The sequence below is a fragment of the Papaver somniferum genome, chromosome 8 (assembly GCF_003573695.1).
Source record: "Papaver somniferum cultivar HN1 chromosome 8, ASM357369v1, whole genome shotgun sequence".
NCBI lineage: Eukaryota > Viridiplantae > Streptophyta > Magnoliopsida > Ranunculales > Papaveraceae > Papaver > Papaver somniferum.
In genome coordinates this window covers 9,422,791-9,434,364 of record NC_039365.1, presented here as the reverse complement: position 1 = coordinate 9,434,364, position 11,574 = coordinate 9,422,791, and the positions used below count along the sequence as shown (strand labels likewise).

The 11,574-nt window shown below is 36.2% G+C and overlaps 1 protein-coding gene and 1 pseudogene across 1 annotated transcript; both read left to right on the top strand.

Moving 5' to 3' along the window:
• The first annotated feature begins 5,567 nt into the window (after positions 1-5,567).
• On the top strand, positions 5,568-8,924 carry LOC113301481 (annotated as a pseudogene).
• Positions 8,925-9,853: 929 nt separating this feature from the next.
• Positions 9,854-11,143, top strand: LOC113301482 (cytosolic sulfotransferase 5-like). Its single transcript, XM_026550258.1, has one exon. It carries the CDS (start codon positions 9,988-9,990, stop codon positions 11,035-11,037), a length of 1,050 nt encoding a protein of 349 aa, XP_026406043.1. The 5' UTR covers positions 9,854-9,987; the 3' UTR covers positions 11,038-11,143.
• The last annotated feature ends 431 nt before the right edge of the window (positions 11,144-11,574 follow it).

The following is an 11,574-nucleotide window of genomic DNA, read 5'->3' as shown; positions in this document are numbered from 1 at the left end:
ATCTTGTTGATGTAAGTCTTCATTCTGGTGGCAAGAACTTTTGTTATTACCTTATATGTGGTATTGCACAATGCAATAGGCCTGAAATCACCAGGAGATTGAGGTAGCTTAACCTTTGGAATAAGAGTAAAATTTGTTTTATTTATGCTCTTAAGTAACTTTTTAGTTGTGAAAAATCTTTGCACCATGTTGACTACATCAGCACCCACTATACCCCATTGTGTTTGAAAAAAACTTGTGGAAATCCATCAGGTCCCAGAGCTTGCAATTGATTCATTGACTTGACTGTTGTGAAGATCTTATCTGCATCTGAAACTCTTGTGAGAAGTATGTTGTCTTTATCAGTAATGTATCTTGGAAGAAGGTTCAGAATATTGGGGCTAATATGAGGATTCACAGAAGTATTGATGTTCAAGAAATGGTCATATAAGAGGTTTTCCAGACCTGTTCTACCATTCCACCAGTATCTATTTCATCATGTAGTGATTCAACTCTGTTTATATATCTTCTACAGTTTGCTTACATATGAAAATGTTTTCTATTGGTATCAGATGCTAGAAGATGTGATTCTCCATATTTTTGTCTCCAGCATTGTAATTCTCTATGATGCCATCCATCAATTTGAAGTTCAATAACTTGAATTTCAGCAGTATTGTTTTCATTTTTGCTTGTAGAGTAAAGTTGCTGTATATTCTCATGGAATTGCTTTATATTATGCTGAATGTTACCAAAAGATTCTCTTTCCATCTTGAGATGTTTCTTGCATATCTAATTTTACTATATAACTGGAAAGCAGTAGATCCATTCACAATTTTGTTCCAAGCATTTTCAATCTTATCTTTACAAGAGATGACATTCAAATAATTTCCAGGTTTTCTTGCCAGTGGTTGTTGATGTTGTGAGTTCAACATAATTGGACAATGATCTGATCCTATTTGTGTTAGATGAAGTAAATGGGAGTATGGAAACTGAGAGAGCCATTCATCACTGACTAAAGCTCTATCAAGTTTGGATTTAATTCTTCCTATTCTAAAATTGTTACTAGTCCATAAAAAGGGGTTGCCATGGAAACTTAAATCATTTAAACCTGTATCATCAATCAATTGCATAATATTAGAAGACATTGAAGAGCTATCATTGTTAGTGTTTATATCCTCAAGATGCATAAAAATGTTTAAATATCCTAGTACTACCTGAGATAAATCAGAGTTATCAGTTACTAAATTTTGATATAATTTCATTGGGCTTGTCTTAAAGGGGCATATGGTGTACCATACATGCAAGTGAGAAGCCATTCAGGTTTAGAAGGGTCGCTACTTACTAGGCATTTTATCATGTTGGTATTATGAGAAGTTATCTTTAAGTGAAAACCATCTTTCGGAAGTAAGACTAAACCTCCAGCCAATCCTATAGATGGAATATAAAAACAATTTTGATAATTCAGCTGCCTATTATAGTTCAAAATTTTATCATAATTAATTTTTGTTTCTGATAAAAAAATAATGTCAGAATTTTGGATGCTATCAAGATCTTTGATAAAATATCTAGTTTTTTTGTTTGCAAATCCATTACAGTTCCAAGATATGATATCCATTTTCCTTTAAGTCTCAAGAGGGGTACGGATAATCTACCGATAATATAGGTCAGATAAACTGTAACTCAAAATATTTCCAGAATAAAAAAATAAATTAGATGAGTTATTAATCAAAAAATATAGACAAGGGAAGAGTAAAATGAGGATGAGTCACGATGTCTAATAGTTACCTGAGTCTCCCAAGTATGAGTTTAGAATGTTTAGTTTTTCCAAAAACTTGAGTGTACTGTTGTACAATCATTTCTATTGGTGTTAAGTATGAGAGGAAACGGTCTGGTTGGTTTGAGATGGATCAGCATGAGATTTTTCTGGGATAATAATGGTGGAGTATCTGTATCTCTTTCCAAGTCTAGCTTCTTCCTCAGGTTCTTTGTTTTATTCAGCAGGTTTTTCAGCAACAGTGTTTCTTGTGTAGCCATGTACCATAAAACCATCAGTTGGTGGGACAAAAATGGTACTTTTAGCGCTTTTCTTTTTGTTCTGCTTTGAACTAGGTATGTTGCTTCTGGTGTGCATGAGGTTTGTCTTTTAAAATATTATTACAATAGCAATAGGAACAGGTTTCTTATGAGTAGCATCCAATTGATCGGCCAAGTTAGCACAATTACCTTTGGAGTGCTTCAGAATATAACACTCTCTACAGAGCTTATGTCGCTGTCTTTCGTAAAAAAATATCACCCATTTTGTTGATCCATCTGCAGTAATGGCTAGGATACCTATCCTAAGTGGTGTTGATAGGTTTATATTGGCACAGACTTTAAAAACCTCTCCAGTAGCTGGCAATCCAGTTGGTGGTTTTATTGCAATAGCATCTCCCGTAATCTTACCCATCTCCTCAACAATTTTGTTCATTTGTTTAGGAAGCACCTGTTTCAATTGTATCCATAAAACTTGATTCCCCCATGGTAGATCTTTGTAAATCATTGATGGGTTGTAGTCAAAGAGAACTACCAGATTTCCATCAATGCTCCATGGTCTCTCCTCCCAAACCTTATATAATTGAATACAGTTTGCAAATGTGAAGATCATAATATTTGGGTCTACTTCATGGATGTTCAGATTTAGAAGGGTCTCTAATCTATATTTAGGTGTTAATAGACATGATTTAATGGTCAATTATATATGGTATAATTACGCGGTTTAGACATAAGATGAAAGTTTGATAATTCTATTACACCGGACTAAACCAATTCAAAATTGAATGCTAATATTTTTCTACTTTTTTTTTCTATAATAAACAACTTAGTATTAACTAGTGTATATCCATAAAAAATGGATAGTATCACTAGAAATCTGAGGACACGATTTAACTGGTAAGAAGCTATTGGATAAAATGAGTTTAATAAAAGAGTTTTTGGTCTTGGTGTAGTTTGATCTAATTATCTAAGGGTTTAAGAATATTTACTCATTTTATGAGTGAATGAAATGAACCTTTAGTCTCATATTGGGTAAAACTAAAAAAAAACTACGCTGTATAACTATTCTCTTATGGATAGATATACAAATGTGGGTGGGAAAATAATAATTAGGCCAATGGCCCAAGTTACATTTGTGGAAGACGTTTATCAAACCACCAAGATCTATTTTTTGTCGAAAATTTTAGTACTTATTTTTTGCAATTGTAGTAAAATTCTTTTGGTATTTATTTTTGGTAGAATTTATTTTACGCGTTTAATTTTTTTACATGATACAAAAAACATGGTTTACAAGAAATCCGAAACACTAGAGGTTTTTGTTGTCCTATAAACACAAAACATTTTTCCACGGTTGAAACTCGCGTCTGGAAGCGGCTACTACCCGCCTTCTTGCTTTGTTTTGCGCTTTGCTTGTTTACTTCCTTTCCAATCATGTTGCTAAGTTCAAGAGTGGATAGCTTGCGTTGTACTAACACGAGCTATATCCTGACCAGTCTTATCCTGAACATATCTTCGCTATGAGAGGTTTAACATTGCTCATTTTTGAGTATACCTGCAAACTAATATGTTAAGGAAAACTTGGTGAACCTGTGATTCATCCCTTATCAAGTTTTCTGGTAGAGTAGTTTTCCATTCAGTCTTTTACATATTATCTGATACATCTAACGTGATGTTCATTGTTGCAAGAATCCAATATAAGCTACACTCATTAGGTTTTGGAAAACTCATCAAACTTAAATCTAAATGGGATTGGGTATCCAAAGCAACAAAGAACATATAACGCGCTTCTTATGAAGAGAGTCTAGAACATCCATGAGAAACTTAACTTTGTGGTAGCATCTTTATACAATGAAAAATCCTAAACACTATCCCATTTTCGAAAAGATCACCCCTCACCCCCGAAACAACATCTCTTGTACCAGATAGGAGACGGTTTAAACACCTATATCCAAATAAACTGGATCCCACAATTCAATAATAATATTGACCCAACATATTGCTACCCCATACATCATCAAATTTTCATTTCCGACAACCATAATACAAATGGATACCAAATTTCAGCAGAAATATTCACAGACCCAGTATAACCTCCCCCGGTGTTATCTGGAATGCCACTATCTACGAGCCCCCACATAAGACTTCAAATTCAACTGCGTTCCTAGTGGGATGGATCAAACCTTACTTAGATTGAATCAAAATCAACATAGATGCAGCAACAAGAAGACAACCTGGAGTAGCAGGAATGAGTATTATATGCAGAAACGATGAAGCTATCACAATCTTAGCAATTTTCCAACCTTTGGGTGTAACCACTGCTCTCATAGCTGGAACTTGGGCCATGCTTATCGCATAAAAAAGACAACAACGCGAGAATTACCAAAGGTCCAATTTGAAACGGACTAGTAAAACCTTCAATTATGTAAGTAAGCTTCCCCACTGTACAATGTACCATGTTCCTTAATTATGTCCCCAAATTATCCAGGTTATGAACGCCCCCATAACAGAGTTCGATTGATTTATAGAGTGCGTCAATTCTTTAACAGCAAGGATGTTGTCACCTAGAATAAGTCCACCTGACATAAAGACAGATTGAGCCTGATTTACTAAAACATTGAGATACGATTTTTTTTTTTGCGATATAAATTTAATTATGACCTCGTGAACAATATTACAAAGCCCAATTAGTTGACAGTCAACAAGCCTAAAGGACTATTTATTTTGGGTATAAGAACAATATTAGAACAGTTCATACCTTTTTAGGAGATACTAGGATAATACCAGTCTATCAGATGATCTCTTTGGCAACATCCTCTCTAGAAGTGAACAACGGGTAAAATCTGTAGATTCGCTGTTACCTACATTCGGTCCATTTAAATGGCGGGAGCCAGATTTCCATCCGCGTCGGATCCATTAAAATCCGCGGTTGAATGGGTGGATGGGTTGAATATGGGTTCGATCAATTACCCGTGGGACTAAATCCGAATGGGTGGAGTAAGATGAAAGCAAAAAAATTGGAGGTAGCCCATTTAGCCCTGCGGACTTTAGAGAGCCCATTTTCTTTATGATGCTCCATACATCTTCAGTGGTTGGAATAAGATCATTTTAGACCAGAGTCCTCAAAACCTGTCTGGTCTCTTTGAAAGAGAGTGGAGAAATGATGCACAAGGTAAGCAGCAATATCTTTCTGGTCAGACACCCACTTGTTATTTGGCAATTGGAGAGCATGTATCCCATCCAATTCAAATTGAACGTCAAGAGTCAAGACTAAAACCTGTGGTTAAACTTTCTTACAGTAAGTTAAAAGTTTTCAGGTAAGAGAAGTACCTCATCTCAATACATTCTTTAGGTTAATCAATGTTGATTCTTGTTGTTCTCTGTATTCTCTCTATTGCAAGTTTATTCAATTGCTAAGACAAGAGTATACTTATTATTCACATACATTATGAATAAGTGGGTTTAGCCACAAGTTATTTGAGAAATTGTCTCAACCAGTTTATATGTGGTTTGGAGAAACTAAGATATGGTTGTTGTTTGTTACTTGTATTCAGGTGATTCATTACCAACAATTTTCCAAGAAAGATGGCAGGAACGGAGCGGACGATGGCGACTACAGATTGGCCTGCTAAGAAAGTGAGAGAGACTTTAATAAGCTTCTTACAAGAGAAAGATCACTGAAATTGGGAATCTAGTCCCGTGGTTCATGTCAACGATCCAACTCTTCTCTTTGCTAATGCTTGCATGAATCATTTTAAGCCAATTTTCCTAGGAACTGCTGATCTTAACACTGCCTTTAGTATGCTCAAGTGTGCTTGTAATGCTCAAAGGTGTATTCGTGCTGGTGGGAAGCTTAATGATCTGGATGATGTTCGCAAAGATACTTACCATCATACATTTTTTGAGATGCTTGGTAACTGGTCCTTCGGAGATTACTTCAAAACTGATGTTATTTCATGGGCATGGGAGCTTCTAACAGAGGTATATAAACAACCCACTCAACATATATGCAACGTACTTTGGTGGTGACAAGAAATTGGGGCTTGAAGCTAATAATGAAGCAAGGGATATATTGGGGAAATTGGGTCTTGAAGCTGCTTCTGTTATGCCTTTTGGTTGCAAGGATAACTTCTGGGAGATGGGGGATACTGGTTCTTGTGGACCTTGCACCGAAATTCATTTTAATATATTTGGTAAACTAGATGCTGCTTTGTTGGTTAACAATGACGATTCAACGTGCATTGAGGTATGGAATCTTGTATTTATTCAGTTCAACAGGGAAGCTGATGGCTCAGTCAAACCTCTTCCTTCAAAGCATGTCGAGACTGGGATGGGTTTGAACGCTTGACATCGATTCTTCAAAACAGAGTGAGCAACTATGACACAGATGTGTTCATGCCCATCTTTAATGCTATCCAACACGCCACTGGAGCTCGACATTACTCTGCCGCAGATGAGATGGACAGAATTGACATGGCTTAGGTTGTGGCTGACCATATTAGAACTCTATCATTTGCGATTGCTGATGGATCTCGTCCAGGCAGTGAGGGCCGTGGATATTTCCTACGTTGCATTCTTAAACGTGGAGTGCGTTATGGACGTGAAGTACTTGAAGGTAAAGAAGGTTCTTCAGCGAACTTGGAGAAATTTTTGTAGAATTGATGGGGGATGTCTTTCCAGAGCTGAAGGATCCTACAGTGAAAATTATACGCACTATCACAGAAGAGGAAACAAGCTTTGAAAGGACATTACTTAAGGGTATTGAGAAGTTTAAGAAGGCTGCTCAAGAACTTCAGGGGGAGGAAGTATTAAGCGGACAGGACGCATTTCTCTTATGGGATACATATGGGTTTCCATTGGATCTAACTCAGCTGACTGCAGAAGAAAGAGGTCTGCTACTTGAAGCAAAGGGTTTCGAGAATGGCCCGAAAAAAGAAAGCTGAAGAAAATATGCAGAAAGCTGTTAAGGTTGCTACTGAGATGGCAGAGACTGCTATTTCAGATGGAAAAGCTTTCTGCATATCTCTTATTGATGTGGAACTTGACCCAGCTGCAGCCCGTGAAGCAGTTCTGAAAGTTATAGAAAAGGGATTACCAGTTATGATATTCAGCAAAGATGCAGTCAAAAAGAAGCTCTCTGACTCTCACTAACTCACCTTTTCTTGAACCCTAAGACTCTGTCTTTTTCTTTTCAAACCCAAACACAATAATCCCACATTCCCCACATTCAAATGTACATTGAGAAATCCCAAACACAATAATTCTTAGCTTCTTGTTTTTCATTACCTTGTAATGACATTGGGTGCAAAACTAAATCTTGCCACGGGAATGGGACCTGCATTTGCAATTTGCCAGATCCATCTACAGTTTTGAATGGAAATCAACAATTTCTTGGGTAATATTACAAATCATTAAAACCGTTTACTGAAATATGTTGGATTTATAAAGGGTTTGAAGGAATTTTGATTTTGATTCTTGTAGGGGGAAGTTTTGTGATGAAGAAGTAATAATGTGATACGGAACAAGTTCATTTTGGTGTGGAAATGGTAGAATATGTAACGAGTAAATTCATGGTGAAAAGTATATGTGATTCTAGTTATACTGGTGAACATTGTATCGCGGAGCTTCTTGTGGAAAAATGTACTGATTTCGTCTAGCTCAATGTTTACTTGAAGTTGAAGGTGATGTTTGTGATAGTCCCCCAAATTGGAAAGGAAGTGTTGATTGTTCATTACCTACTGCAACTCATACAGGTTCTTTGCCAAAACCCCGTATTTTCGCTTACTGTTTGTTGTTTGATTTGATCTGAAATTTGTCTCAAGTATTTAGTTAATTGCCACAGAAAAATTTACTTTAGAAATGATGAGTTGTTGTCTTAAGAACATTGTCTGTAGTTTCGGATTAACCAGTTCCTTAGATTATGACCGATAAGGTTTCCTGTATGCATCTTGTTTTGAAATCCATGTCATCTGCATGTTATGGATATATAGTATTTAGTGTCTAATAAGAAAAGCTAGTAACATTTGTCCTCTCCTTTTGGATATAGTATCATACTGATCTATTCCCACCCGTGAGTTTCCAAGAATGTAAGTTACTCAAGAGTAAGAAGGTTTATCTTCGTTCTATGTTAGAACCCGTCTCTGAATCAGGGGAAATGAAAACTGTAGTACAATATGGTAAACTCATGTATTACCATTGATGGTACTAGTCTCTTGTTTTATCAGTTTGTAGAGATATGTGTTTTATAGTACTTGACTAAAAGAATGGGATTTTGTGTCTAGAAATGGAAACCTTTACTTAACTGCGATTTTGTGTTTTTCAGTTATTTTTCTTTTTCTCCTATTAAGGTTAATTCTTATATTCTGTGGACGATGTTAATCCATCTTCAACTATTCCAAAGTTTCCTAGGGAAGAGGATAGTCATAGTTCAAAGGTACGAATCGTTGATATAATCTTATTCTTAACATTCTGTTCTGCATTTTGCATTTTCAGAATGTTGATTGCTTTACCTTTTTCTTTATCAGTATTTGAATTGCAAGCTCAAAACAGAAGCTAATTTGTACCTTGTCTGTATCCAGTGGCTTGTATTGTTCTCCGTTGTTTCTTTCGCTCCGGGAGCAACTGCAGGAGCTGTTAACTATCTGAAGAAATTCTTCGGTAAGAATGATAGAGATACAAGGAAGTTCCAGCAGTCATCACAAATGCAAGCCCATGATTTCTTGGATGACGATGATGAAGAGTCGTTTGTTCCTCACATTGTCCATACAATGATGATGCTCATCGTTGAGTACAGGTCTGTTACTTGATACTAAGTGAGGGGGAGAAATGTGCATCGACACGGTTAGTATTTTGTGGAAGGAGGTAATGGAGCTGCTGATTCAAGCTTCTGATGGTAATGTAATCTAAGATGATTCTCATGGCTGTATATTTTTTCGGAATCCAGAGAGCCCCACCAAAGCCATACTTAGCTGTGTGAAGATCAGTTGGAATTTATGTAAGACCACTTAGTGGTATTGGGCCTATAACTTATGGAAAACTGCCGGGAATACCATGACCTACATACTGGACAAGAAGATGATTCATATGCAACGAAAGGACATTTCTGTTTAGAAGTTCTATATTTTCAAAATACCATATGACTTACAAATTTTTATGAGAAAAGCATATATAGTTTTCTTATTTCAAAATGGGTTTGGTTTATAGATGAAACCAGTGGGACCTTCTCGTACCGTATCTGCAGTTAAGGACCCGATAGATAGTGATAGTTTGTTATAAGCCCGCGGAGCCGGTGATAATTTACTACACTTGGATCAACCATTTTTTTCGTTTCCTTTTCTTATCAAACTCTACGAGTTTTCTTGGATCATCCATTTTTTTTTTCTTCTTATTTTTAGTATCAAATTCTATGAGTTAAATACGTTTCTCAACGCATTTGAGTATTTATAATGGAGTGTGAATCAAACCTATACTATATTTGGTTTGAATTGTGATAGATTAGGTGCGTGCCATTTAGTAAAACTTGGTCATAGATCTATCTAACATCAAACTTGGTGACTCATAGTTAAGTCTATCAATTATTTAATGAGCTTCGGGGAGATAAAGCAGGAGATTTTTAATGGCGCAATCAATTGCACGTTAAAATTTGACTGCTCCTATTTTCAAAAAATAAAATAAAATAAAATATTGATTGCTCCACATGTTCATGCAAAATGGGTATTAGCTGTAAGCAGCTGCGGCAAGTTCAATATTGTTTAGAATTATCTCTTAATTACATATCTTGCGACCGATTTTGTGAAAGATTTTGATTTAACTCGATCTGCATTCGCTGTGATCATCTTCATTTATGTCATGCCTTGTTCTGGGCTATATATAGCCAGCTGCTTGTACAATCCTTTAAAGTGAATAAATAACCATCTTGAATACCTAGCTAGCTAGAGAATTAAGTTGCTCACCAAGCATCTGTCAATCATCATTTCACTCATGAATCCAACACACTCACCAATACTTCAAGCTCTTAAAGATGCTGATCTTATGAAGAATGATCTGCTGGAACAATTTGTTCAGAACAATCTCACCGAAGAAGTCAAGAATTTGCTATCTGCCTTACCAAAACAAAATGGATGGATGATTTCAGATCATCTTTATCAATACCAAAACGTTTGGTACCCTGCTATACATTTACAAGCTTTGTTGAGCATCCAAAGAAACTTCCAAGCTCTTGATACTGATCTTGTGATTGCTACAAACCCGAAATGTGGCACCACTTGGTTAAAGGCATTGGCCTTCGCTATTGTCAACCGGTTCCGTTTTGATAATCCCAGTTCGAAACAAGACCACCCTCTTCTTACAAATAATCCTCACATACTCGTTCCTTTTTTGGAGAATTTTTACATGATTGATCAACATCCGGATCTAACTTGTTTATCTGTTAATGCTGCAGCCCGGCTTTTATCTACTCATATTCCTCAAGCGGCGTTGCCTGATTCCATTAAAAATTCTAAGTGTAAGCTAGTATATCTTTGTAGAGATCCAAAAGATACTCTCGTTTCATTCTGGCATTTCAGTAACAAAATGAGACCCAAGAATATGGCGCATAGTTCAATAGAAGAAGTTTTTGAGAAGTTTTGTGAAGGTGCTGTTGAATTCGGACCCTTTTGGGAACATGTTTTAGGGTATTGGAAAATGAGTTTGGAGAGTCCTGAAAGGGTTTGCTTCTTAAAGTATGAGGAGATGAAAAAAGAACCAAAAACTCATTTGATAAAGCTAGCAAAGTTTTTGGGTTCCCAATTTTCAGTTGATGAAGAAAATGATGGAGTACCTGAGGAAATATTGAAGTTGTGTAGTTTTGGTAACTTGAGCAACTTAGAAGTGAACAAGACTGGGAAGATGCCGATAGCAGGGTATGAACTTAGTGTATATTTCCGTCGGGGTGAAGTTGGAGACCATCTGAATCATTTAACTCCTGAAATGATAGAGCGCATAGATAAGATCACCGAAGAAAAGTTTCTTGATTCGGGTTTGAAGTTTTAAGTTTGTGTTGGCTGATTAATTGAATTATTTGCAACTATGTATGCATGTGGTTCAGGTTCTTGAAATTATTTTTCCTGTTGTAATGTATCTCTGCATTGATCGGTTTTGCGTGTTCCTAAGTTTTTTCTTCTTTGTTTCAATGAAAAAATTATTATCAAAAAAGATTAACACACCGTCCCATTTACAACTTCGTTTCCCACACACAACACTTTTAGTGTTAGCGCACCCATCACTTCCTAAAACGACTCACCATTCTGATCCCAAGGGATATTTTTGGGGTTTAGCGGGAAAAATATTTGATGGGGGCGTTTTTTGATGGGGGCATGGGGGACAAATCATGTCCTGACACGTATCTTTGATATAAATTGATTCCATCAAATTTTGTTTCCAAATATATAAAAAAGTGTATTTTTTGTGAAAATACTGGTTATCTTAATTGATGATATTTTATCCTTTCTATTTTTGGTAACATAATTTGTTAAAACAATTAATTGAAAAACACATGTCAAGACATGATTTGTCCCCCATGTCCCCATC

Bases quoted from the DNA above. Each gene is read 5' to 3' on its own strand.
- LOC113301482 (XM_026550258.1), top strand. From the start codon at position 9,988: ATGAATCCAACACACTCACCAATACTTCAAGCTCTTAAAGATGCTGAT.